This window comes from Oryctolagus cuniculus, chromosome 1 (assembly GCF_051225735.1).
Source record: "Oryctolagus cuniculus isolate XC-2025 breed Fujian yellow rabbit chromosome 1, ASM5122573v1, whole genome shotgun sequence".
NCBI lineage: Eukaryota > Metazoa > Chordata > Mammalia > Lagomorpha > Leporidae > Oryctolagus > Oryctolagus cuniculus.
Genome location: NC_142867.1, coordinates 60,478,944 through 60,505,249, shown reverse-complemented (window position 1 = coordinate 60,505,249; position 26,306 = coordinate 60,478,944). Strand labels below are relative to the sequence as shown.

The 26,306-nt window shown below is 52.0% G+C and overlaps 1 protein-coding gene across 6 annotated transcripts; it reads right to left on the bottom strand.

Annotated features, from left to right (window-relative positions):
- Nucleotides 1–110: 110 nt before the first annotated feature.
- Nucleotides 111–25,189, bottom strand: APBB1 (amyloid beta precursor protein binding family B member 1). 6 transcript variants are annotated; one of them, XM_051851262.3, is made up of 14 exons: nt 25,039–25,189; nt 16,675–17,412; nt 9,853–10,028; nt 9,697–9,753; nt 9,541–9,611; nt 9,367–9,430; nt 8,787–8,936; nt 8,289–8,416; nt 7,776–7,890; nt 7,543–7,627; nt 7,194–7,277; nt 1,115–1,230; nt 772–948; nt 111–689 (listed from the first exon to the last, which is right to left on the bottom strand). In XM_051851262.3, exons 2-14 carry the CDS (start codon nt 17,396–17,398, stop codon nt 522–524), a joined length of 2,115 nt encoding a protein of 704 aa, XP_051707222.1. In that variant the 5' UTR covers nt 17,399–17,412; nt 25,039–25,189; the 3' UTR covers nt 111–521. The 6 variants fall into 6 exon arrangements, with proteins under 6 accessions (XP_051707222.1, XP_002708805.5, XP_089167487.1 ...); XM_002708759.6 differs by lacking the exon at nt 25,039–25,189 and adding an exon at nt 24,704–24,861; XM_089311361.1 differs by lacking the exon at nt 25,039–25,189 and adding an exon at nt 22,808–22,906.
- Nucleotides 25,190–26,306: the final 1,117 nt, after the last annotated feature.

Here is a 26,306-nt window from a genome sequence, read left to right as displayed (position 1 = left end):
CAGTTTCTTCATTCCACAAGGCCGGGTCAAGGGGGCCTGGAGAGTGGGGTCATGACTGAGGGGTCAGCAACGGGGTGATGGTGAAGTGCAGGTACAGGAACACACACACAGCAGCGCAGACAGACTTTATTAGTGATATCAGTACAGTAGAGGTGCCCACAGGGCAGGGGAGAGGGGACCCATGCCTCGACCAGTCCCCTCCTCCTTCTGCCCTTGCTGGGCCCTACAAGGATGGGGCCATGGCCTGGACCAGTTCCTCCTGCTCCAACTGAAACATGGGATAGAGAGCCCAGGGCTGGCCTTGCTTCCTGCTTCTCTTGTCATCAATCCAGTGTGATCACTTCCTTGAAGAGATCAGATCTCTCCCTCCCCAGCCCTTAGGTGGGGAACTTCAGCTACTGAGAGGGGCAGCTGTGGGGGGGACCTGAGGCCTAGGAACAGCCTCTAGGACCCCTCCTTGCCCCATGCCCCTGAGTTCCCTGGGGCCCAACACAAACAGGTGGAGGGAGGAGGGGGCTTCTTCATGGGGTATGGGCCCCCAGACGCTTGGGCTTCAGGGAGCCCCAGAGCGACTGCACGCCCCTGCGGACAGTCCACCCTACGCGCCGGGCAACGGACTCAGCAGGGGGCGCTGGGAGGCAGGAGGTGGAGGCCTGGGAGCGGGCATCCAGACACTTTTGGTAGCGGAGCTGCAAAGAGGCAGGTGGGTCTGTCACTCTGCGGCCTGCCCCCATGGGATCACGGCGTCATGTCCCCACCCCTCCTGCTTACCATGCACGCAGCCTGCACAGCCTCTGAGAGGCTGGCAGCGTTGGGCTCACACCAGAACATGTGGCAGCAGAAGGAGGCTGGGCCGGCAGCCATAATGAATGCAAACGTATGGACATCTCTGCCCACAGCCAGGAAGGAGAGGAAGCGCACCCGACACTCTCCGAGCACTGCCTCTGTCTGCAGAGAGGAAGCCCAGTCAAAAAGGAACACCCTCCTACCCCCCTAACCCCGAATCTCGGTGTGCCACTGAGGCACACCGGTCTTACTAGCAGCTCTTCCTCTCACCCCTAGGCTGTCCTCCAAGGCAGGCAAAACCATGCCTTCTCCTACGCCAGGTCTTTACCTGCTGGTGCAAGATGGTGAGGGTAGCAGGGGCCACACTGACATGACTTGGGGTCCACTGTTCACGGCTACTGGAGGACAGAACTGACTCCAGGGCCCCGTTGATCACATCTACGCCTGGAAGACAGAGACACAGAGCATTGTGGGTAGGGAGAAGATATCCCAGCTCTACCCCAGACCTTCCAGCCCTACTCTGTCCCCACTTCACCACCCCACAGCCCTGAGGAGATTGACGCCTGGGCACCTCCTCCTGGGTGCTCTGTGACCACTGACTTGACATTTGCCTAGTTTTTTTTTTAATATTGAATCCTAGGCTTGGTTTTCTTTACTAAATCTGCCTTTTTCCCCAGCCTCTTAAACTGACTAACACCCCCAACCCCTCAATTGGAACCTTCTGGTATCTTGCTTTCCAGAGCTCACCCACATTCAGTCACATGCTACTTCATGCCACAACAATGACTCCCAGATGTGCCAGGCCAATCCTTTCCCAAATCCTGATTTTTTTTTTTTTAAATCCATTTGAGAAGTATTTACTCTGTGTTACACTGTGCTAAGTAATTGTAGTGGATCATCTTATGCTGGCACAACAATTTCACTGAAGATTATTTTAGTGCCTTTTTACAGATAAGGAAACTGAAGTTGACAAAGATCCGATAATAGATATTAATCACATAGAACAGGGATCTTTCCCTACCTCTTCTCTGTATTCATAGTTTTTAGAATGAGAAGTGTTTTCAGAATCTTAGTTCTACTCAAGAATGTCTGGAAACCCAAAGTTCCTGACTTGTAGATCAGTCAAGTCTGCCTGGTAACACAATGGCCTCCTCTCCCTCAAACTGCTCTTAAACATTTCCACTCATGCTCCCTACTTTTGCTTGCACTCAGCTGGGCAGAGGCTCAAGTTCCTGCTCTACTCCCGAGCTAACAGTGTGAGCTACTGTGTCTGCTCACAACGTCAATGCCAAAAGCACACGTCTCTGTGGTCCACTTGAGAACTCCTGTGCCTTTCAATGCCCCTGAGCTCCTACTGGAAGTAGACTGTGCCGACTGTCTGCAGGCAGAGGACAAACGTCTTCCTTGGAAGTTTTCCTCCATTATGGCCTTGCTCATCTGACCTTTGGCTGGATCAAGGCCAAACTCCACTCCCAAGTAGGTAAGCCCTCCAAAAACTGGCCTCCTCAGAGCTGTCAAGCCTCATATTACTGCTCCCTGAGCTCCAAATCATTTATGTAGCATTTATTATCATCTGGACCTGGCAAATGGCCTGCGAGGCAGACGGGGAATACAAAGCAACAGAAGAGGATGCCCTCAAGGGACACAGACTACAGCTGAGAGAAAAGCCTCTGTCTGGAGTACGCTTCCTCTCCTTGACTGTCTGGGACACTCTGGATTCTCATCCTGCAGGGCTCTACCCTTGATCTGCCTGGGACTCCTTCCCTGCTACACAGCAGGGAGAAAACAAACCTGAGACAACTCAGCTCAACATCCTGTAACTGCTGGAGATCCTTTTCACTGGCCTGTGACCATCTCAAAGACAGAGATTAATTCTTCTCCATGTTCCCAATCCTAACACAGGGCTTATCTGCTGAAGAAATTCCACATGTGGGGCCAGCATTGTGGCATAGCGGGTTAAGCCACTGCCTGCAGCACCAGCATCCCATATGTGCACCAGTTCAAGTCCTAGCTGTTCTGCTTCCAATCCAGCTCCTTGCTATTGCCTGGGAAAGCAGTAGAATATGGTCCAAGTCCTTGGGCCCCTACACCCACATGGGAGACCTGGAAGAAGCTCCTGGCTCCTGGCTTTGGTCTGGCCCAGCTCCAGCCGTTGCAGCCATTTGGGGAGTGAACAAGTAGATGGAAAATATCTCTCTGCTTCTTCCTCTCTCTGTAACTCTGCCTTTCAAATAAATGAATAAATCTTTAAAAAAAAAATTCTGGATGCATGAGTAAATCACCCTCAAGGCAGCATAGGCAAATGCATCCAACTTGTTAAAAACCAAGTAAGACGGCAGTCTACTGGATGGATGACAATGCAGACAGAAGTGATGGGTCAGGTTAGACTGCCTCAGAGCCAGGAAGACTGGTATGATGTTTATGATATTTAGGCCATGGCAATGGGAAATCTCAGAGTTCATGAATGTAGGAAACACATCAAAGTCAAACTGCTGAGTATGCAGATGGCACTGTATGGGTGGAACCTGGCCTTTGAATCTCTGGAGGATCAGCATCAAGTGGCAAAAACAATGAAGCAGTGGGATCTAGAAAAGGACTGTCAGATTTGGTAGTAACTAGGACTGAAACCTACACTCTGACCACCAGCTCCATTCTCCAAGCCCTCTTATTCTGCTGTGCATTTTTTTTATGTCAGCTTTGCCTTCTAACATACTCTACAATTTATTTACTTTATTATCTGTCCCTCCTTGCTAGACTGTAAGCTACCCGAAGGCAGGGATCTCTGCCTGTTTCATTCACTAATGTATATCAAGGTGTGGCATAACACCTGGCACCAGTCAGGCACTCAGTAATCATTTACTGAATGAATGACTGATTAATGAATGAACAGTTCAGCTTTGGGAGGGGCCAAGGTTAAACAAGGAGATTAAAAGGTGAGCAAGGGGGCTGGCATTGTGGGGTTAATCTACTACCCATAATGCTGGCATCCTATACGGGTGCCAGTTCAAGTCCATGCTGCTTTGCTTCTGATCCAACCCCCTGCTAATGTGCCTGGGAAAGCAGGGAAAGATGGCCAAAGTGCTTGGGCCCTGTACCCACATGGGAGACCCGGATTAAATTCCAGGCTCCTGGCTTCCTCCTGACCCAGGCCGAGCTGGTGTAGCCATCTGGGAAGTGAATTAGTGGATGGAAGATTTCTCTTCCCTGTCCCCATAAATCTGCCTTTCAGATAAATAAGTCAATCTTTAAAGAGAGAAGGGGGGAGTACAGGATAGAGCAGGAAGTGAGCTGAGAAACCACTGATGCACAAGTCCTGGGCTTAAATAGGGCAGACCTATGATGCTGAGAGGCAGTCAACGGCCACAGGCAGCTCATTTAACTGTGTGGATTGGCTACTGGGAAGGAGCAGGTGCAGGAGTAGGAATAACAGCTAGAAGAGTCAACAAGGGTTTAGAAGCTGAGGGTAAGAAGTAGGCGGGAACAAAAGCAAAGGTGTGGGGGTCAGCCAAGCCCCCCTTTTGTGCCCTGAGCATGCTTTCCTCACCTCCAACTCCAAGTCTTTGGCGGTGCCATTTACTACAACTGGAATACCCACTCTTCTCTCCAAATCCAAGCATTCCTGTGAAATCCCAGTTCAACCCCCACCTCTTTCAGGAAGGGTTCCCTCTCTGAAAGTAAGATTTTGGTCATTACAATCATCATGGTTTGAGGGCAAGAGAAGAGAACTGAAGATGACCATGGCTTGAGTCCTAGGTACACCATTTCCCAGCTCTGTAATCTGAGGAAAGTCTCATTCATTCATTCAGTCATTCAGTCGGCAAACATGTGTTTTGTAAGTTCAAAAGTGTCTTTTAATAGGACACCCAATCATCTATTGATGTGGCTTCTTCCTCTCCTCTCTCCTGCCCTCTCACCTGGCACTTCAATTCTCCTCCAATCAACTGTTAACTGTGGGAGGACCTCAAGGCGAGGCCTGGCCTCCTCTCTCTTGTTGCTTCAGGATGTTCCCTTTCCAGGGTCAATCTACTCCACACCCATAGCTGTGGTTGCTTCAATATTCAGTGATGTCCAAACTTCTGTCTGCAACCCAGGCCATCCTCTCCACGGGCACCTGTGAATCCAGTGTCTACTGGACTTTGTCACTGAATTTCCGCAAAGGCACCTAAAACTCCGCATGTCCAAACTGAACCCACAGTTTCCACACAATTGGCCTCTTCCAGCCTCTGCTACCTTTCAGCCAGCTCCCAAAGCCGTAAAACTAAGAGTCACTCAGTGCTTCCGTTCCACACCCTGCACACATGCACTCAGTCACCAAGGCCTGTTGACCTTAGTTGTCTAAGCATCAGCTAAATCCTTACACTCTTTTTCAGCTCTACCAGTGACCAAGCTATTCTCATTACTGGCCATGACCACCAGAAGGTCTTCCTAACTGAGCTCCCCACATCTATTTTCACATCTTTCTCCATGAAACAGTCAAGTGAACTTTATAAAATGCAGATCTGATTATGTCAAGGGCACTCCAGAAACATTTTTCAATAGTTCCTTGCTGCCCACAGGCTGAAGACCAGTTCATTAAGGTTGCCCAGAGGGTTCCTCAAGTGTGACTGCTGCCCATTGTTAGCCTCACCTGGCACCACTGGCCTTCTCTGAACACCTTCCAAATACCGAAGTACCTCCCACGATAGACCCCTGCCACACTGTTCACTGCCGGGAATGACCTTTGCCTCTTCTGTCCCTAGCTCTGTCTCACTCTAAGACATTAGCTTCTGTTCCTTTTTTAAGTCTCAGTTCAAATATCACTATCACAGGGGAGTCTTTTCTAATAGTCTCCACTCCCCACCCCTGCAACATCCACAAGCTATATGAAGTCACTCTGTTACATCTTGCTATTTTTTTTCTATGAGTGACTCAGTTTATAACCACAATTTATATGATTATTTGACCAATTCCTGCTTGCTTTTCGACTGAATTGCTATGAAAGAATGACCGTGGTCATTGTTTTCCCAGTGCTTCATACAGAGACTGGTACATGGTAGGCTTCAAAGGTATTTTATGACAGTTACTACTACAAAATGCTGGAAATACGAGTGAGCCAGATAGTCTCTGCACGGGTCCTCATCTACACACTTCAAAGAGTTCACGGAAAGGGGTGGGTGTTGTGGGCTAAGCCACTGACTGGGATGTCCACTTCCCATATCAGAGTGACTGGCTCAAGTCCTGGCTATCTGTGCTTCCAACCCAGCTTCCTGTTAATGCACCTGGGAGGCAGCAGATGATGGCTCAAGTGCTTGGGTTCCGGCCACCTATGTGGGAGACCCAGATGGAATTTCTGGTTCCTGGCTTTGGCCTTGCCTAGCCCTGGTCGTTATGGGCATTTAAGGAGTGAACCAGTAGGTGGAAGCTCTTTCTCTCTACAGACATATCCCCACCTCTCCATCACTCTTCCAGTCGAATAATCTTTTTAAAAAATGTTTCAAACAATTTTTAAAGTTCATGGATAATGGGGGTCTTCAAAAAGTTCATGAAAAATTAATATTATTTTTAAAATGTGGGGATTTGCATATAGATAAAAGGTATGGATATCTTTTAATTCCATTTTCCATGAATTTTCTCTTTTTTAAAAGATTTGTTTATTTATTTGAAAGGCAGAGTTACAGAGAGTGAGAGAGGGTGACAGAGATCTTCCATCTGCTGATTCATTCCCCAGATGGCCACAACAGCTGGAGCTGGGCCTATCCAAGCCTTCCACATGGTGCAGCAGCCCAAGTACTTGGGCCATCTTCCACTGCTTTCCCAGGCCATAAGCAGGGAGCTGGATCAGTAACGGAGCTGCTGGGACTTGAACTGCCGCCCATATGTGATGCCAACACTGCAAGCTTACCAACACTGGCCTCACCCACTGCACCACAGCACCCGCCCCCATTTTCCATCAGTTTTCAAAAATGCCCTCACATGTCATAACCCACCCTGCCTGGCTGTCATGACGTAACAGAAGGACAAACTTCACAACAGTAAAGCTTGTGCTAGTTATGCACTCTTTCTTCTCTAGATGCTCACAGCTTGAAGTTGGTGCTGGAATACTGAACACTGAACCCAGCTCTGGCAGCTGCCTTGTCCACCTTCTAACACCTGCATCCTGGCCCCATGGAAGCTCTCCCATAGGAGGCAGGGGGCGTGTCTCGCTCTGTGCCAGGCTCCCTACCAGTCATGGGACTGATGCTCAGGGAAGGCCCACTGACCGCTGCCGCAGCAGGACACAGCATGAAGCTGAGAGAGAGGTACAGGGAGAGGGGACACACTGACGGGCAAGGATACTCCAGACTTGAGAACGGTCCTGTAGAAGCCCCACAGACACACAGAGGGCTGGCAGAAAGCTCTGGGGTCAAGGTAAAGGAGGACACACATACCGACAGGCTTAGCAACAGGCACATTCCCCAGGTAATAGACTTGGAACTTCTGTACCAGCTCATTCTTAGGTGCTGGGAATTCCACTGCAGGGAAGAAGAGGAGCTTCAGTTGTGGTCACAGATCTGACTCACTCCCCATCCCAGCCCCACGACCAGGACAGAGGCTGGCTATCCCCCGTCAAGCACCTCCTCCCGCTGTGTCTCTTTGGCTCTCCCCACTTATTTAATCCAAAGTGTTCAGTCTCCATGTGTTCATTTTTCAATCATGCATGGAGCATGTGTGTCTCTTCTCAGGTGGCTCCAACTCTGCCAACATAGCTGAGTTGGGCCTGGTGGGGTTGACACTGACCTTGGAAAGGGACATCCACGAGTTTAGAGTGGTCCAAGGAAAGTCCATTTACCAAGCAGCGGGCACTGCGCCGTTCAGCCATGATCTGAGGAAGGAAGTCGTGGAGGGGAGGAGCGAGGGAGGGTCTATTAGAGCTGGGATGCCCCTAGAGCCCCCACCCCCACTCAGGGACCACACCCACACCCTTGTAGAGCAAAGGTGGCAGCTCGTCCAGGGAGCACAAGGAGCCGTGCCTTAGAGCAGATCTCATGCAGGCTGGTGGCGATGTTCTTGGCGGGTGCCTCACAGCGAAACACGTGGCACTTGAGCATCTGGGTCAGCTTATCTCGGGCTACGTAGGCAAAGTCCCTGTTGGGGGAGGGGCACCTCAGTGTCTCCCACTGCCATCCAGGGCCAATGCTGGTCCCCACTCCATCCTCCCTGCCCATTACAGCTCCTCCAAGGCATCTACCCTCACGTAGGGTGCTGTGGGTGCTGCCTTCCAGAGGGAGGGTAGACAGGCAGGCATGCTGAGGTGGGGGTAATGGGCCAGCACAGCAGGCAGGGAGGGGCAGGGCAGGATAGGGCAACATGGGTGCTATGAGGTGTCTGCTCCAAGTGTGGGAAGGGGCACAGACAAAGGAGACAGGTATAGTACCTCTCTCTGGGTCCGGCAGCACAAGAGAGGCAAAGAACAGCATTAGGGAGGAGGAATCTTGACTGTTGGATGGACCCCCCCACCCTGGAACCCCAGGCCCTGCTCCCACCTTCCACTGTCCCGCCCGACGCCCCACACGCGAATGCTGACGATGGGCTGGGCATGCAGCAGCGCCTGGCTCTGTGGCTCCACCAGCTTCAGTGTCTCATCTTCCAGCTGCAGCAGCAGATTCTTGCCCTGCAGGCCCAGGAAGAGGCACTCAGTGGTAGCCCAGCAGGGAAGGTGGCTGATCTCTGCCACCTGCAGCTCAGGGGACGTTGGCCACTGCTCTGGGGCTCTTGTGTTGATGTCAGACTGCCAGCTGTGCAGGTCGAGCTCTGGTAGAGGTCACATGTCCCTGCTCACATGATTCCTTTCATCATCCCCTTTGATGCTGGGCAGTCACCTTTCAGTGGGGTCACATATCCATTAGCAGGGCTGCTGCCACTTGGGTGGGCTGAGGCTGTCTCCCCTAACCCTTCTTTAGGCAGGTCAGACCTCCCAGCTCTCAGCACTCCTCACTCACAAGGCACCACTAGCACCACCGTGCCTGGACTCAGGCCCTCACCTCCCCCCAGCCCCCAGACATGGGGTCATGCAGATTGTTTTTGTGGTAGGAGAGTTGACGGATGCAATTGTTGACTGCCACACTGCTGCGTCCAGGCGCCAGCTCCTCTTCAGTCATCTCCACCCAGCCTAGGGAGCGCACGGCGAAACACTGCAGACACAGAAGAGAGGTCGAGGGTAGCGGGTCTGAGCTGAAACTGCAGGAGCTTCCAGCATGGGATACAGGAGTTCCTGACTCCTGTACACAGCAGGGAGCAGAGGAGAGTTATGGAAAAGTTCCCCAAACAGGATGCAGTTAGGGAGAGGGAGATCTCACGGGAGACCCCTGCTGGTCCAAGGAAGCATCTGTGCCAAGCCTAGAAAGGCCCCCTGGCAGGCCACTGGGCTGGTTGAGTTAAAAACTCTAAGTAGGTGCCTCCAGCTCAGAAGCAGAGCTCTGTGCTGAGACTGAATTCACATCTCAGGACCTAGGGGGCTGCCCTGAGACCAAAACACCCCTAGAACTCAGCATGAGGGGCTGTCCTGCACATGGTGGGGGGGTGTGTCTCTGCCTGCAGAATGGGTGTTGATCTTGAACGAACCTTGATCCCCGGGTTGGCATTCTGTGAGGGCAGTTTCTCCTCCTCTTGGGGCAGTGGATCTGGGCTGGAAGCAGATGGTAACACTTGGCACCAGGCCCCCATACACGGAACTGTTCCAAGGCCCCTTCCAAAGAGATCCGTCCCACTGCCAGCCCACTGCATCTGGCAACTCACCTGAGGCTCTGTGTCCCCTCCTCAGGTTCCTTCAGTCCCAACTCCATGGGGGCCTCCTCACTGGGCTCATCCTTGGGAAAGGGATTGAGTAATCAGGACAAAAAATGATGCCCCTTCTTCAAGTGTCACCACATCAAAACAGGTCCCCTCACCTACCTTCCAGAATTCTCCATCCTCAAAGCCTTCTCCATGGGAAAAGCCTGTCCAGGTAAGCTAAGGGGAGAGATGGGAGTAGTAACAGGTTGACTCATCCTGTTCTGGCAGCACATATCCTCTCCTCCCCAGCCAGAGAACAACCAGCCTGAGCCTCACCTGCGACTCCTCTTGGGGGCTGCTCCCCTGTGAAGGGGAGGCCCGGCCAGGGGGCTCCCACTGGGTGGTCCCTGTCGGGATGTGCCAGTAGTAGGTCCCTGAGGTGTCCTGGACCCTCATCCATCCAGCCGGCAGGTCGGAATCCGTCTCGAAGGCGTTGGGGTTCCAGAAGGAATCTGCCAAGTGGGAGGCTTTGTGAGGGTCAGCCCACCCAACAAGTGCACAGTGTTCACCTATGCCCAGCCCCAATCCATGAGAGCCCATAGTTGAAAAGAAGAGAAAGGGCTCCAGCACACCATGGTCCCTGCTTCCTCCCAGGGCCAACAGATAGGAATCACCAACTGGAAGGCCACCAGGAGGAGGCGACATGGCTCAAGTCTCCTCTCAAGCCCTGCTACTGCCTAATGTGGGCCACACAGAGGAAGGAGGAAGGCAAGGACGAAAGAGGGGAGGGAGTAAAGGAGATAGGTGACCCAAATTAACCTCTACTCACATATCATAGAAACCCATGTCTCAGGGTACACAAAGGTACACACTCACTAGCTCCTGCACACATGCATGTGCACACAGACACACAACACACACAAGCCCCACAACACACCTGTGCGGCCACAAACACAAGAATGTCAGCACAGATGGCAGGAGTCACATACAAGTGCACAAGTGTGTGTTGAGGCAAACACATACACCAATTTCAGCCACGCACCCCTGCAGACACCATGGTCAGAGGTATGTGCACACACAGCCATAAACACCAGGCCCTCAAACACAGCTCTGTGTGGATAACACACCACAACAACCCCAACACACATGTGGGTTTCACACAAATAGGCGGGCACACACTTAGACACCCAGCAAGTGTCAACGCCTGCCACATGTGTGCACACGGCAGATACTCATGCCCTGACCCTTGCCACACAGAGATGCAGACAAACCTGTCACGTGCATACACACAACACACATCTGTGACACCCGGCCCTCCTCTGCCGGCAGAGCCACACCACTCCATCCCTGGATCCCAGCTCATGCATCCTCCACTTCTGCTTTCCCTGCCAGCTGCACCCCTACACACACCCAGTCCTGTGCTGCCCCTCACCTGGGCTGCTGTCCTGCAGGATGATGGCCAGGAAAAAGTCCTGGGAGAACATGGCGCTCATTCCCGGCCCCTCCTGTCTCCACCCTCCCTCCTCACAGCCCCTCCAGCCTGGCCAGCTGGGCTCACAGCCTGGTGCTGGGCTGCAGAGAAAAGCTCATCCCACCCCCTTCTCACCAGGGCAGAGCGTCTGCCAGGCAAGATCCTCCCACGCGGAGCTCACTAGGGAGGGGCCAGGACCACCACACGAGGGAACCTCCTCGGGGTGGGGAAGTGAGGAGGAAAGGGGGGGGGCTCATGAGACCCCAGCCCTTTCTAAACACACCTCATCTTCCTCACCCTGCTCCCCTCCCCCAATCCTGAATCTCCATCCCACCCTCCAGCAGTCACCTTGGCACCACAGTCAAGCCCAGATTTGGGGAAACCGGGAGACTCAGCCCCGCGGGAATACCCCAGCCACCTGGGTCCTGTGGAGCCTCTACCGCTCAGCATAAACAGGGTGTGGCTTCAAAGTCCCCAGGGATCCCACCCCTGCCCCAGGACCTGCCCAGCAGTTTAAATACAGGGTGGGCCGTCAGGGCCTAGGCCCCAGCAAATTCGAGGCTGAGCTTGGGGCTTCCCAGCACCACCCCCCTCACCTGCCAGGGCCCAGCTAGGCTGCAGCGTCTCCTCGGCAACCGCAGCACCAGGACCGGCTGGGAGCGCCCAGACTGCTGACGTGCTTCCCGTTACCAGGGAAACCAGGAATCCTGACTGGTCCAAGAGGCAGCACTGAGAGACAGGCAGTCCCAAGATCCAGGCTGCTGGGCAACCAGGCACAGAGGTGCTAGGGGTGGGTGTGGTTACCCAAAGGTGGATGCACCTGATGAGAGTTACTCAAGCAAGGTGTGCCTCACCCTCCTCAGCTTCCAAATGAGGGGGGTGGGCCCAGACACCCAGTGGGGGGGGGGGGGGCTCTTTGAGTCTCCATCCACCTTCCAGCAGCTATCACTGCCTCCCCTCCCCCCACGGCTCTCCTCCCTGGTCCTAGGGAATAAGGTCTCCAATGAGAATCTGACACTTGGCTAAGGCTCAGGGAACCTGTTCTTTTCCCCAGAGACCCTCCATTGCAGGGCTCTCCTGTTAAAACCTTCCAGGAACACTAGCACCCAGGGCCTCCTGCCCTCCACAGCCACAGCCTGTTTTATGAAGGGTCAGAGACTTTTGGAATCTGGGGGCCAGCCCTGTATCTCCTGACTGAATCACACACACCGATCCATCTGCCTTCCCTGTCAGCCTGCACCTTCCTGCTTCAAAGAGCTTCATCCTTCCGATCTGTCCTGGAGGGGCAGCATCTCCCCCCTTGACCATCTGGGAGGCCCTTCTGGAGCTTGGCATGTCTCCCTGAAGCACGGCCCACCGGGGCCTTGGCTTCCACACACATGCATTTATTCCAGAATGCACACCTTTGCTCCTGCACGGATTCATGCAGGCACTCACAAATCCGAATGCCCATGGATCATTCCACCATCTACGAATGGCTTAATGGCCAGACCAGGTATACTTATTTTCTCAGGAATCATTGGTTCAGTTAACACTCTGCCCTGATTTCTACTCCACAACACTACCATGATCCAGGCTACTTCTTTTTTTATCTGTATCATTGTAACAGCCTCTTTCTCTGTCTAGTCTCCTCCAGTCTGGGCTGCACACTACAACCTGTGATTCTTCTGAGATGCTAACCTAATCAAGTTACTGTCTAGCTAATATACTTGATTATTTTCTCATAGCCCTCATGATGTCCTTATTCCTCTACAGGTTCTGTGTATTAGGATTCCCTAACTGTCTGCCCCTCCCCCTTCTCTCTGACCACTCCCCTCTTCTCTCTCTCTTTTGCCGCTCATCCTCTCCCAGCCCAGCCTACCTCCTCCTGACCTTCAGACATCAGTGTAAAAGTCACATCTCAAAATGAATCTACACCTCTCTTCCCCTACCACACACACAGGAAGATTCAGATGCCCCTCCTGCACCTCCCCTACCCTGGAGTTCATCACTGATTATAACTACCCATTGTTTTCTCTATCTCCCCACCAGACTGTGAAAGTCAAAAAGGCAAAAATTTTTTTTCCCAAGTAGTATACATTCCTAGCACTTGGGACAAGGCTTAGCCAAGTATGAACCCAGCAAAGGCAGTGAAGTTCACTCATCATTCACTCATTTAATTCACGCATTCATGAATTTATGCATTCAGTCAATACTTTATGGCAATCCTAGCATGAGAAAGAGAAAATATTTTTGCACATGCTTTGTGGCCATCATGATCATAGCAATTCTACACATTCATGACCGAGTGAGCAGTGACTCAACCCCTTCCTGGAGCTGGCACCACAGCTCTACCCTCAATCCCATAGTCTCCACTAGCACCTGGTCCTTGAGAATCCTCTATCCACTCCCAAGATTAAGCTGGGGTCACTGCCTGTGCCCAGCATACCCTTCGCAGTTCCATACTCATGCTCCTAGAGGCTCACAAGTGTAGCCACAGACACCACAGTGACACCTCAAGAGCTACTGGGCAACAAGGTGTCTTTGGCTTCTGATTCACACCCACTATGGTTGCAAAGTAGCAGCCTGCAGACTGATGCAAGTCCAGATGGATGTTGTGTAGCTTGCACAGTGCTTTTCAAAACCTGTCACTCTGAGCCGGCATGGTGGTGTAATGGGTTAGCTGCTGCTTGCAATCCTGGAATGCTATACGGGGCAGGTTCGAGTTCAGCTGTTCCACTTCCGATCCAGCTCCCTGCTAATGTGACTGGAAGGGCAGCGGAAGAATGGCCCAAGCCCTTGGGCCCCTATACCCATGTGGGAGACCCCTGGGAAGCTTGTGGTTCCTGGCTTCAGTCTGGCTCAACCCTGGCTGTTGCAGCTATTTGGGGAGTGAGCCAGCAGATGGAAGATTTCTCTCATTCTTCTCTGTCTCTCTCCCTCTCTGTGTAACTTTGCCTTTCAAATGAATAAAATAAATCTTTTAAAAATCCCATAATTCATTGCTAACAATTAGAAATTGGGATATTTGACTCAATATCAATTTCTCAGTTACCATTGAAATGGTTCCATGGAGACATGTCCCCCAAACCCCACTCTAAAAATGACCTACTGAAGTGGAGTAAAGGCTATTCCCTTTAAAAAGAGTGCAGGCAATGACCATCAAAGGCCATAAAATCACAAAAAGAGAGGTAAGTAGGCTTTGCCTGTGGTTGAAGTTCTCTGTACCAACTATTAAGTGTTGTTGCAAAAACAAAACACAAAAACCCTCAAATCTGAACCTGATCACAGCTCTAGAAATAACCAATTCACAAGAAATCCAGGGCAGGAGGAACATGTGAAATAACACTGCAGGAAGAGAATCTGAAAAATCCAAACCATGAAAACCCCAGGACAAACAGTATGGCTTCTTCTGTTAACACAAAAACAAAATAACTGGAAATAAAAACTGAAGATAGATATAGGGAGAACTTACAGCTCAAAAGGAACTTTAAGAGCCATATAAATCATGGACTGATTTGGATACTGATTCACACAATTCAAACGTTTTAAAAGGTGGATATTTAGGAGCCGGCGCCGTGACTCAATAGGCTAATCCTCCACCTTGCGGCGCCGGCATACCGGGTTCTAGTCCCGGTCGGGGCGCCGGATTCTGTCCCGGTTGCCCCTCTTCCAGGCCAGCTCTCTGCTATGGCCAGGGAGTGCAGTGGAGGATGGCCCAGGTGCTTGGGCCCTGCACCCCATGGGAGACCAGGAAAAGCACCTGGATCCTGGCTCCTGCCATCGGATCAGCGCGGTGCACCGGCTGCAGCGGCGGCCATTGGAGGGTGAACCAACGGCAAAGGAAGACCTTTCTCTCTCTCTCACTGTCCACTCTGCCTATCAAAAATTAAAAAAAAAAAAATTTTTAAAAAAAAAAGGTGGATATTTAGTAGACACTAGAAGAATGTAATAAACATTGGTTGTATATTTGATTATGTTAAAGAATTACTGTCAAATTTTTGTAGGTATGACAATGGTACTGAGGTGTTTTTAAAATTATTTCATCTTTTAGAAGTGCATGTGTAAATCTACAAACAAACATTTTTGTTTCAAAATAACCAGGGCTGAGGCTCAGGAGCGGACATAGAAATTGGGGGAAAATGGAGTTAAAAGATAATTTTCTTTTGGGGCAAAATATTTTGGAAACCATGCATAGTTACTTCAAAATATGCATTTTCCATGAACTTTTTTAAAGTGATCTTGTATCAAAAATTGTTGAAATTGGATCATGGAGTAAAATCAGACTTATTGTTCTATTCCCTCTATTTCTGCAGATGTCTAAAAATGTACATAATAAGTTTTGCAAAAGGGGATGGTATGTAGCGTGGGCTCATCTGAACTACAAGCTCCTTACAAAGATACCAGATTGGAAACAGGTTGGTATGGTGTCTGCTGTCTGGTGCCATGAGAGTCTTTCCTAATCTTCACTTCTACTCCTATTCACAGAACTCTGAGTTTGTGGTTACAGCCCATTACCTCTGTCTTTTGCTCCCCAACTTTGTCTGTAGTTCCATGTTACATCAGCAAATATGGAGACTCCATTTACTTAAATGAGACACATTTTATCATCTATCCTTGGAATTTTTTTTTTTTTTTTTTTTGACAGGCAGAGTGGACAGTGAGAGAGAGAGACAGAGAGAAAGGTCTTTCTTTTGCCATTGGTTTACCCCCCAATGGCCGCCGCAGCCAGCGCGCTGCGGCCGGCGCACCACGCTGATCCGATGGCAGGAGCCAGGTACTTATCCTGGTCTCCCACGGGGTGCAGGGCCCAAGCACTTGGGCCATCCTCCACTGCACTCCCTGGCCACAGCAGAGAGCTGGCCTGGAAGAGGGGCAACCGGGACAGAATCCGGCCCCCCGACCAGGACTAGAACCCGGTGTGCCAGCGCCGCAAGGCGGAGGATTAGCCTAGTGAGCCGCGGCGCCGGCCTTATCCTTGGAATCTTAATATTTACCCTGCCTCCCCACAAATGAGCATATGTTCATTCTTCTTTTGTTTCATAAGTTGTAGCCAATATCTTATTTCTGACAAAACTGCATCCTTGCAATGGTCAGTGTGGGGCTCTGCACAGGGCATGGGGTCATAGGCACACAGCATCCCTGGACTTCTGTGGGGAGGTCCTGGTTGCCCACTCCAGACCTGGCCTGTCCAAACAAAGCAGAATGTCCCCAGTGTACTTTGGTGCACAGTATTACATGCATTGGTGGCAGTGGAATAAGAGACCAACAGCTTGGGCCTGGATCCAGATCTACTTTCTGACCTCACTTCTATTGTATCTCATACTGTCTGTGATTTTGAGAAAGTAACTAGATCTCTTTGGATCCATTTTTTAATCATCTATAACACTGGCATAATAATAGAAAGGATCTCACAGCATTATGATGAGGATTAATTGCAATAATGGGGAGCAGAGCCAGCAATTTGGTAAGTGCCCAATAAATGGACTGGCCCGCACCTCCCCAACATGATGGCATATGCATAATGGATAGATCCATCCATCAGGGCATGCAAGATGCACACAGCTACTGAACTGGCCAATTGCCCTCTGAAAGAAGAAACCTGGGAATGGCTTGCTATGGACCAAGGACATCGTAACCCACACCCACGGTGGCTTGTGGCCACTGCCCTCATGCCCTCCCACATCCTGTCAAGCTGCACAAGGTACCTGTGTCCTCTGGGGAGCCATAGGAGGGGCTGCCCTGGGATAAGGTGGCCCAGCTTGAGTCCTCGTCACTGGCTGCACTGTTGCGCATGCCGAACAGAAGGCTGGCACTCTTGCTGTGTTCCCGGGGGCCATCTGTGAGGGCCTGGGGCCCAGAGGGGGCCTCCACATTCTCCAGGGGCTCAGGCAGCCCTGGAGGAGAAGACAAGTCCTCCTCCTCCTCTTCCTCCTCGTCCTCTTCCTCGTCATCTTCTTCAGCCTCCCCTGCTGCCTTCTCCTCTCCCTCATCTGGCCCCTGTTCTTGGGTGCTGATGATCAGGCCTGGTCCTCGAAGCCCTCGGTTGGCCGCATTGTGGGCTGAGAGCTCCAGCTCAGAGTACAGGTGCATTAGGCCTTTGGGCCCCAAGGGTGCTGTTTCAGGCTCCTGGCTTGCCTCTTCTGCCAGGGTCATGGTCACATTGCGGTTCTGGTCACGGTGAGCTGTGGCAGCCCGTCGGAGCTGGTTCTGGCCCTCTTTTAGCCACTTGGCATTGGCGGGGCCTGGCTCAGGCCCACCACCCTCCCCCATGGCACTGCGCAGGTCCTTGGGTCCCACAGCTGTGGCCTGCAGCTTGGCGTTGAGCAGCTGGTTGTGGGCAGCATGCAAGGGCAGGGGTAGGCTCAGCGCAGGGCCTCCGTGGCTGTTGGCATTAATGGCCGACTGGCTCAATGACGATGGAACAGACATGGCCTTGGCCGATCCTGTGGAGTGGGGAGGGGAGACCATGTTGAGCCTGAGGGCAGCACAAGAGTATCTCTGCTTTTGGCCTGGGCTGTGTCCTGACCAACATCTCCCCACACCCAGGCCAACACACCCAACTCTGTGTCTCATAAGCCATTTTTCCATGAGAATTACTGGGCTCAACTTCTGTTCCCACATCATCAACCCCATTACAACCCAAGCCATGTTTGCAGACTACCCTATCTCCCAAGTTCCCTAGCCCTGAGCTTCCTGGGATAGCACAGCTGGCGCCTGCTCTGCCTTCATTCCCACCAGCACAATGGCTCTCTGTGTGTTTCCAACCCCCATCTCCTCTAACCGGGGCGTACTGTACCAGGGACACAGCTAGCACGGGACTGGCTCATACATTTTGGACACAGGATACTGACTGCCCCTATGCTCCTGCCACACTGCTATCCAAAGCCCCATGGCTGTGAGCTCCTCAGGCTGTATTACTGTCATCATAAATCACTGAGCTCAACCAGCTCCCAAACTCACCCCACACCAGGGGTTGTGTGGCCTGGAGAGGGGAAGGCAGACCACAGAGGAAGGACCTTTGGCTCCTATCCATGGCTCCCTCAGTGGGCTGAAGCCACATTTTGGTGACGATTTCTATGAAGCCTCTTACCATGGGCATCAGTCTCCCTGCTCACCCTTATAACGCCCCATGCCTGGGTCATGGAAAAGCCTTTGATCTGCAATCCCCAGCCTGTCAGCTTTGCCCAAATGTCACGTCTTTGGGGAGGCCTTCCCTTAATATCCACTTTAAAACTGCAGGCTTCCACTCCCACTCCTCAGCAATCCCCAAACTCTTCCCTAGCACCATCCGACAAGCTAACTTATGATTTACTCTGTTAATGGTTTTCTCTCTCATGACCACGTGAGTGAGTACTTTTTCTCTCTTGTTTTCAACACAGTATGCTTAGTGCCTAGCACAGTCCTGGCCCAGAGAAGGAACTCAGTAAGTATGTGCTGAATGAATATATGAATCTGCCTCCTGTCTTCTCCAGGACCCCTTTTTACAACTCTCCTGCCAATGTCAGAAACACTTGGTTGTGTGTCTGTGACTTAGCATTGTTCTCCGTGTACCAAGCAAACTCTACCTGGCCTGCAGGTGCAGTGTTCTCCTGTTCTATGACAGCCTGCCCTAATCTCCTCCTTGAACTCCCTCCTAAGAAGCCTTTGTGGATCACCTTCTCTACCATGGCTTCAGTACAACCCATGCTTCTAGTCCCTCTGCCGCAGGGATCCCGCCCCACGGCCCCAGCCCATCCTCCTCATTCTCCCTGACCCTCCACTGCTCTGTTGCTCTCCTTCCCAAACCCCCAGCATAAAGTATGTGCTCCCTGCACCCACACTGGCCCCTACCTCCCAGTTCTTTCTCCCTGACCAACCACCAGCCCTCCTCGCTCATGCTGAGCCTCACTGTGCTCTCTCCATCGGACACTGCCTGTCACTTTGTTCTCCCGGTATCCTCACTCAGAGTTCTCTCTTCCTACCTGGCCCTTCTTCCCAACACAAACTCTCCCTTACTGACCACCCTGGAATAGTGCAGTTCTTTCTTTCTGACTCCCACTGCAGTGTTCTTGCACCTCAATTTCTCACCTTAGAGGTCCCTACTTTCCTCTTCCCTCGCGGGGGAGGTCTTTCTTCCCAACTGCCCGTTGCCCCAGCTCTCTCTGGCTCCCCAGGGTAGTGCTCAGCAGTGAGCACACCCATTACTGCATTCCATCAGAATACCTGAGGCCGTGCCTTACTCAATTTCCCATTGCTGCCTGAGTAAGGCTCTCCCATTTCTTAGCTGTGGTGCATGGTCCTGAGGCAGGAGCCACAGCTCGCCTTTCTATCTCAGACCCTAGTACAATGCTACATGCATATCTGTAAAATAAGTGAGAAAGGGCTTCTGCTCATGTGTCTGCCTCACGTGCAATTGTTGGTCTATTCAGTGCAGCTCCACCTGGGCTATGGGAAAGCTCATGGTCAGTGGAATAAGTAAAGAGAAAAATAGACAGCTCTGCCTCCACCCAGAACCACAGTAATCTTCCAAAAATGGAAACCAGATTGTGTCACTCCCCAGTTCAAAAATTTAAAGGGCTCACCACTTTAGGATAACATCTAAGCTCACTTACAGGACACTCAAGAGCCCCCTTGAGCCAATCCCAGAGCTTGTCCCCTTTCCTGCTTCCTTCATGTATTATACTCCAAACACATGAACACATTGTTGCAGCCTGGGTCTCTGTTTACACTGCTCCCTTGGCCTGAAATCCTGTCTGCCTCTGTGAGAACCTCTGCTTATGTCTCACAACTCAGCTCCTAAGCAGGCCTTCTCTACCCTCAAGTGACTATTCCCTCCTTTGTGTCTCACAGAACCCATTACTGCATTCCATCAGAATACCTGAGGCCGTGCCTTACTCAATTTCCCATTCTCATCACCAGGGACCTGTGCTGTGTGTCTGCCAGAGTGGGCCATCTTTTGGAGGGAAGGGAGGGATGGAGCAGACAGACCCAGGGGTGGGAGGGTGAGGAACCAGGTTGCTCAGAAGTGGCTTGTGGGGCTCTTGGGGCTGGAGGTGAGGGGCTCCTGAGAGGGAAGAAATATGGAACTGGATTCCTGGGCAGAGAAGGGCTGAGGTCTAGGAGAAGGAAGAAAGAAGTAGCTTAACGTGTCTCAAAGACTGCTGCAGGAAATGAAAGCCCCCGCAGCTTTGCCAAGCTCCGAGGACCCTGGAAATGACAAGCCCTTCTCTGAAGCAGTGATGGACGCAGCCAGCTTTCTCTTGTCAGGCTGGGATCAAGCAACCTTCACACTAGGAGGTGTGTTCCAAGAACAGCATATGCTCTGTGTGCCTGGGACTGTGAAAGGCCTGGTCGACCTTCACTGTGTCCTCCTTCACAAGCCCTCTGTGGCGAAGGGCGGCCCTGCCAGGCTGCTGGCCAGGGCAGAGAGTTCTGGGTGGAAAATCGGGAAGTTCTGTTCGAAGTGCCAACACCTGAGTATCGAGCCTGAGGCAGTCTGGTCGCCATGTCCTTGGGTTTTAAGATCAAAAGGATGACCAGTTGCCCAATTTCACCTGAAGAAGCACAATCCAGTCTCTCCCCTCTCAATACCTGCAGCATCTCAAAGGATAGAAAGAGCCCAATGGGTTCTGTCTCAAGATAGGGAGCTGGGCAGGAACTAAAAGCAGTGGCTTCTGGGGCTCGTGCTGTGGCACAGTGGGCTAAGCTTCCGCTTGTGGCGCCGGCATCGCATATGGCCTCCGGTTTGTGTCCCGGTTGCTCCTCTCCTGATCCAGCTCTCTGCTATGGCCCAGGAAAGCAGTGAAAGATGGCCCAGGTCCTGGAAGAAGCTCCTGGCTCCTGGCTATGAATTGGCTCAGCTCTGGCCATTGTGGCCATTTGGGGAGTGAAACAGCGGATGGAGGACCTTTCTGTCTATCTCTCCCTCTCTCTGACTCTACCTTTCAAATAAATAAACAAAATCTTTAAAAATAAATAAATAATAAAAAGAATGGCTTCTAAGCCTGAAGAAGCTGGTATCAGACCACAAGGGTAGGGAGTGAGCCTTGCTCAAAGTCTTCAAAACTGACAGCTTACTACATGTCAGGCACCATGCTAGGCATGGCGTGGAGTGATGAACGCTAAAGAAATGGCTCCTCCCCCGGAGGAGCTTGCAGTCTAGGTGAACCTGGGCATTTAACAATTCACTACAATGCAGTGTAATGCCAATATCTAGAGCTGTGCTGGCACCCACAAGCACTTCCTATTTGTTGAATAAATGATTGAGGCTTATAGAGGAAGAAGAGGAGCCTGGGGCTCACTGTAGCCCAGACATGAGTGAAGGCCTGCCTGAGACTAGAACACTACTGTCCTTGGAGCCTTCCCTTCAGCTCCCCTTCCTCTCTGAGAAGAGTCTCCCCTTCCAATTCACAGAGGGAGGGAGGTCTTCAGCGGGGAAATATCCTCAAACAGACTCAGCAGCCTCGGCGCCTCCCCTTGTCTCTCCTTCTTCCTAACCCAGTCGTTTCCCCTGTAAGTTGGATCCTTCCCATCATGTCTTTGCAGGAATTTTACACCACCATTTACTCATGTGCTCTTCAACATAATCACCCTCACCTTCTCAACGGATCCACTATCTCCAGCTTGTAAACAAAGTGCTTCTTGAGGCCGGCACCGCGGCTCACTAGGCTAATCCTCCGCCTTGTGGCGCCGGCACACCGGGTTCTAGTCCCGGTTGGGGCACCGGATTCTGTCCCGGTTGCCCCTCTTCCAGGCCAGCTCTCTGCTGTGGCCTGGGAGTGCAGTGGAGGATGGCCCAAGTGCTTGGGCCCTGCACCCCATGGGAGACCAGGAGAAGTACCTGGCTCCTGCCATCGGATCAGTGCAGTGCGCGGGCCGCAGCGCGCTGGCCGCGGCGGCCATTGGAGGTGAACCAACGACAAAAGGAAGACCTTTCTCTCTGTCTCTCTCTCTCTCTCTCACTGTCCACTCTGCCTGTCAAAAAAAAAAAAAAAAAAGTGCTTCTTGACCCAACAAGTATCCATTTACCACCCTATATTCTCCTGCGTATAGGCAAACTGCTTGAGATTTGTCTCTACTCACGTTGGTATCTCCTCACCTCCCCCTTGCTGCTCAGTCCTTCCCAGTCCAGCTTCCATGCCCGACATGACTTGGTAACAGCTCCCACCCAGCTCAACACGATGCCTACGCCAGGCAATCCAGCAGACACTCGCAGACCTTATCTTGGTTGCACTCTCGGCAGCGTTTGACCCCACAGCCTTTCATCCAGCTGTCATCCTGTGCACTCTACATTTCTTGGTTTTCTCCCTGCAGTTCTGCTGACTGTTGACTCCTTCGACTCCTTGGCTGGCTCATCTTCCTCTCTCAGCCATTACATACTGGAGTTCCTCACAACTTGCTCTTATGCCCTTTTCTCTTTCACATCCTTTATTTTATGTAGGTATGCATTCATACCCACAGCTTCAATTGCCACCTACACATTGGTTTTTTTCTAAATTTACCTCTCCATTTCAGATCCCTCATCTGAGCTACAGATACAGACATTCAGCTGTCTACTCAACATCACCTGGATGTCTCAAAGACCCTTGAACTAATTCGTGCACTCATGTGTCTCACTGCCAATCTCAAAGGGTCCTCTTTCAGGGTGTTGGCTCATGAGATGGTATGACCACCCATCCTGTCACGCAAACCAGAAGGAAGGGGACCATCCTTGACATGTCCTACTAGCTCACTCTCTATTCAACTCATCCCCAGGTATCTGTCATTTTCTTTCTGACAAAAACTTCTGGACTTCATCTGCACTCCTGTTACTATCAACAATATACACCAAGGACAAACCTCGAAGAACAAAACTCTTACCCTGCTCTAAGAGGTCCTGCTCAGTCTGGCCCCTGTCTTCTGCTCTCCGGGCCCCAGCTTTGTCACTCTGCTCTCCAGCCTCGGTGGCCTTCTTTTAATGCCTGCTACAAGGGGTTTACACATGATTTCCCTTCTTTGTAGGACTTTTCCACTCCCCCCTCCTTACTCTCTTAGCCTATTTTAACTGCTACCTCTGCTTCCCATCTTAGTTCAAATGTCATTTTCTCAAGGATACCCTCCTTGACCTCCTGTCCCTGTCTCCCAGGCCAGGTTAGCTTCTGCTCTTGTGTGCTCTTAAGGCACCACGCATCTCTCCTTCATGGCATTTACAGCATTTGTAATGCTATGCTTATTTAATTTCCTTCCTAGATTGTCAGATGTACAGGCAAAAGGATCTGTTCTATTTTGCCCTGATTATATCTTCAGTGCCCAGTGTGGTGCTTGGTATGTATCAGATGCTCAAATCTTATTTGTTGAATGAAAAGCTGAGCAGACGCATTTTTTATTAGGCTTACTCTGGGTGCTATGGTGAGAATGGTTAGGGAAGGTAGGGAAGGGTATGCTGTTACAGCTGTCAAGGGGAAAAAGGGTGGCAGCAGTGCGAATGAAGTGAAACTAATGGATTTAAGAAATATTTAAGTAGCAGATGTGGTAGAACTTAGGGAAATCAGATGTGGAGGGATGAGGGAGAAAGGTTAATGTTGCCCAGCTTGGGTAACTGATAGGAAAGTAGCAATATCTACTCTTTGAAGGAAGAACAGATTTGGAAGCAGGATACAGAAAGATCCAGGGAAGATCACTGGAGAACTGCGGGTTTGGAATTCCTGTTGTACATCAAGAGGACGGCTGGATATATATATATATATATATATATATATATATAAGCATGGATTTCAGGAGAGAAGTCTGGGCCAAATATATGAATTGGAGAATCATCCACATATTAATGAAATTTGGAGCCTTGGGAGTGAATAAAAGACTCGGGGAGAAAACACAGCTCAGGACAGAATGTGGAGCCTCACCAACATCTAAAGAGAGGAGGAGAGGGGGGCAAATGAGATGGAGTGGATAATGCCGTGGGAGAGAAACCCGGAAAATGCTTCAAGGAGAGGGAATTCCCACACAGCACCAAATACTACTAAAAGGTAAGGGGAGGACCAGGAAAGCACCCACTGGAGTTTGCCACACGCAGGTGTCGGGTGACCTTGACGTGGACAGCTACAGTGGGTGGCAGGCACCCAAGACAGCCTGGAGTGGTTTTAAGAATGAATGGGAAGAGAGGAAGTGTGGACTAGGTTTGGGCTTTGAAGGGCGGAGAAAGCTGGGTCTACAGCTGGGGGAGCCTAGAACATGAGAGACGCACAGGCAGATTCAAAACAGGTTCAGAATAGCCTCTGAATAGGCACTGGGAAAGCGCTCCTAGGGAGTGCTCCTGAGTGCTAGGCCTCCTGCCTGAGCTGGACGCACAGCCGGCCCCAAGGCACACCCCTCGGTAGCGAGGGCAACGGAATGCCGCTTGACAGATCCCCGGCCCAGGACCCCCGCTGGAATCCCTGCGGCCGCCTCCCCACCCCACCCCACGTCCCCGGCCCAGCCCTAGACCTCCCCTCCCCCCATCGGCCCCTCGCTGCGAGTCCCCTATACTCGCCGGCTGGTTAGCTCCGAGGAGAGGAAGGGAAAGGCCGGGGAGGGGGTGGTGTGAAGACCGAGGTGGATCCGGCGAGGGGGCCGGGAGGGCGTCCTGAAGGCGCGCGGCGGGAGGGCAGCCCCGGGGGAGAGGGGGATGGGGCCTGGCCGGGGGACCTGGGCCGCCGCGGGGAAGGGGCTGCAGCGTCGCCTGCCTCTGGGGTCGGGATCCTGCCACAGGGGCTGGGCCCGGGCAGGGGGAGCTCCTACCTGCGCGGCGAGGCCCCAGACCCAGGTGGTGGAGGTGGCTCAGGCTGCGGGACTCGGGCTCTGCCGCGGCTTCTCCATCACAACATCCCCCGCCCAGGAGCGCGCGGGCCGCGGGGCCGCGCCCCGAGCGGCGGGGGCGCGCGGGGGGGAGGGGCGCCATCTTGGGCCCGGCGCGGGCACGAGCGCGCGAGTCCCAGCGGAGCTGCACTTGCAGCAGCTTGCCTTGGGGGGCTCCACCCTTCCACACCCCCACGCCAGCCCACGTCCCTGCACCCGGCTCCCCGGGACCCCTGCCGACCCCAACACCACAGTCCACTACGATGCCACAGACTCACCCTGCGAGCTGCAGGGCTTTGGCCCCACACAGCCGCGGGGCGAGGCGCCGACGAGGTTGGAGCTCGAGAGGCAGAGGCCGTGGGGGGGCCGCGGCCGCGGGAGGGGCGCGGAGGAGGCGGCCGGCCGGGCTCCTGCGGCAGCACTGCCTGACGTCCTGGTGGGGCGGCGAGGAGGACGCGGCGCTGGTGATAATAATAGCTCGTGGTTATTGACCACTTATCCGGTGCCAAGCTCTGTGTTAAACCGTTCGCGGGCATCTATCTTCACATCACCCCTGTGGAATCGCCACAGTGGTTAGCCTCGTTTTTCAAAGGCAGATGCTGGGATTCGGAAAGGTACAGAGACTTGTCCGCAGTAACAATCAATGCTGAAACCAGACTGAACACAAGTGTTTCTTTAACACCCTACCGCTGCTGCTGGCCGTTGAGCTGGGACGCTAAGGCCTCGCAGACGTCAAGAACAAATAGCTCCCCGTAGCCATTCATAAGAAGGACGGCAGAGGGGGGACGTGGTGAATGGAAAATGCCAAGGAAGGCATGGTGGGGAGCAGGCCTTGCTGCAAGCCCTCCCTGGGCAGTGGGTCAGATGCCAGGGTCAGCTCAGGAACCTAGGGGGCATCCCGGAGAACGAGGGGCTGTTAGCATCCAGAAATCCTCCTGCGGCTCACCCCCCTCAGGAGGAGGGTTTAATTTGTTGAAGTAGTAAACATGTTAAACAATTGACTGGAGATGCCTTCGAAGCATCTAAAACTAAAGGTGTCCACCTCTAAATTCAGTATTCCATCCCCTTTTATTGGCCTTCTAAAGACATTCACTACTAGAACAAGAAAGAATCCCCAACATTTATTCATCCCCCACCTTCCCCCACCGCCAATTCGCACTAGCTGCTTCAATGTCATCTTTGGATAGATTTTCATTTGACTTAAAGTGAATATACAAGTCTTAACTTTTTATTATGGAAAATTCCAAATATACACTAAAGGAGACAGACGTGTGTAATGATCCCTCATATATTCATTGTTCAGTTTCAACAACTGTCAAGTCATGGTCAAGAGTTTATTACAATTTCACAATCAGCTAATCAGCTATGATATATGAACCATGTCCCTCCCACCCCCAGCCTGGCCCTAGGGATCCAAAGATGAATTGGATTTCAGTGTAACCCACCTACGGGGGAGATTAGATCTGACCTGGGTTCTTGAAGGATGAGCAAGCATTACCCAGAAGGAAGTTGCCTTTATTTGTGTGTTCTCTTGCAATAATTATGT

Coding starts and splice junctions, on each gene's coding strand:
- APBB1 (XM_051851262.3), bottom strand. CDS start 17,398: ATGTCTGTTCCATCGTCATTGAGCCAGTCGGCCATTAATGCCAACAGC. Junction 10,029..16,674: donor TGGCTCCCCAGAGGACACAG/GTACCTTGTGCA, acceptor CCCACTTGGCAG/ATTCCTTCTGGAACCCCAAC. Junction 9,754..9,852: donor GCCCCCAAGAGGAGTCGCAG/GTGAGGCTCAGG, acceptor CTCTCCCCTTAG/CTTACCTGGACAGGCTTTTC.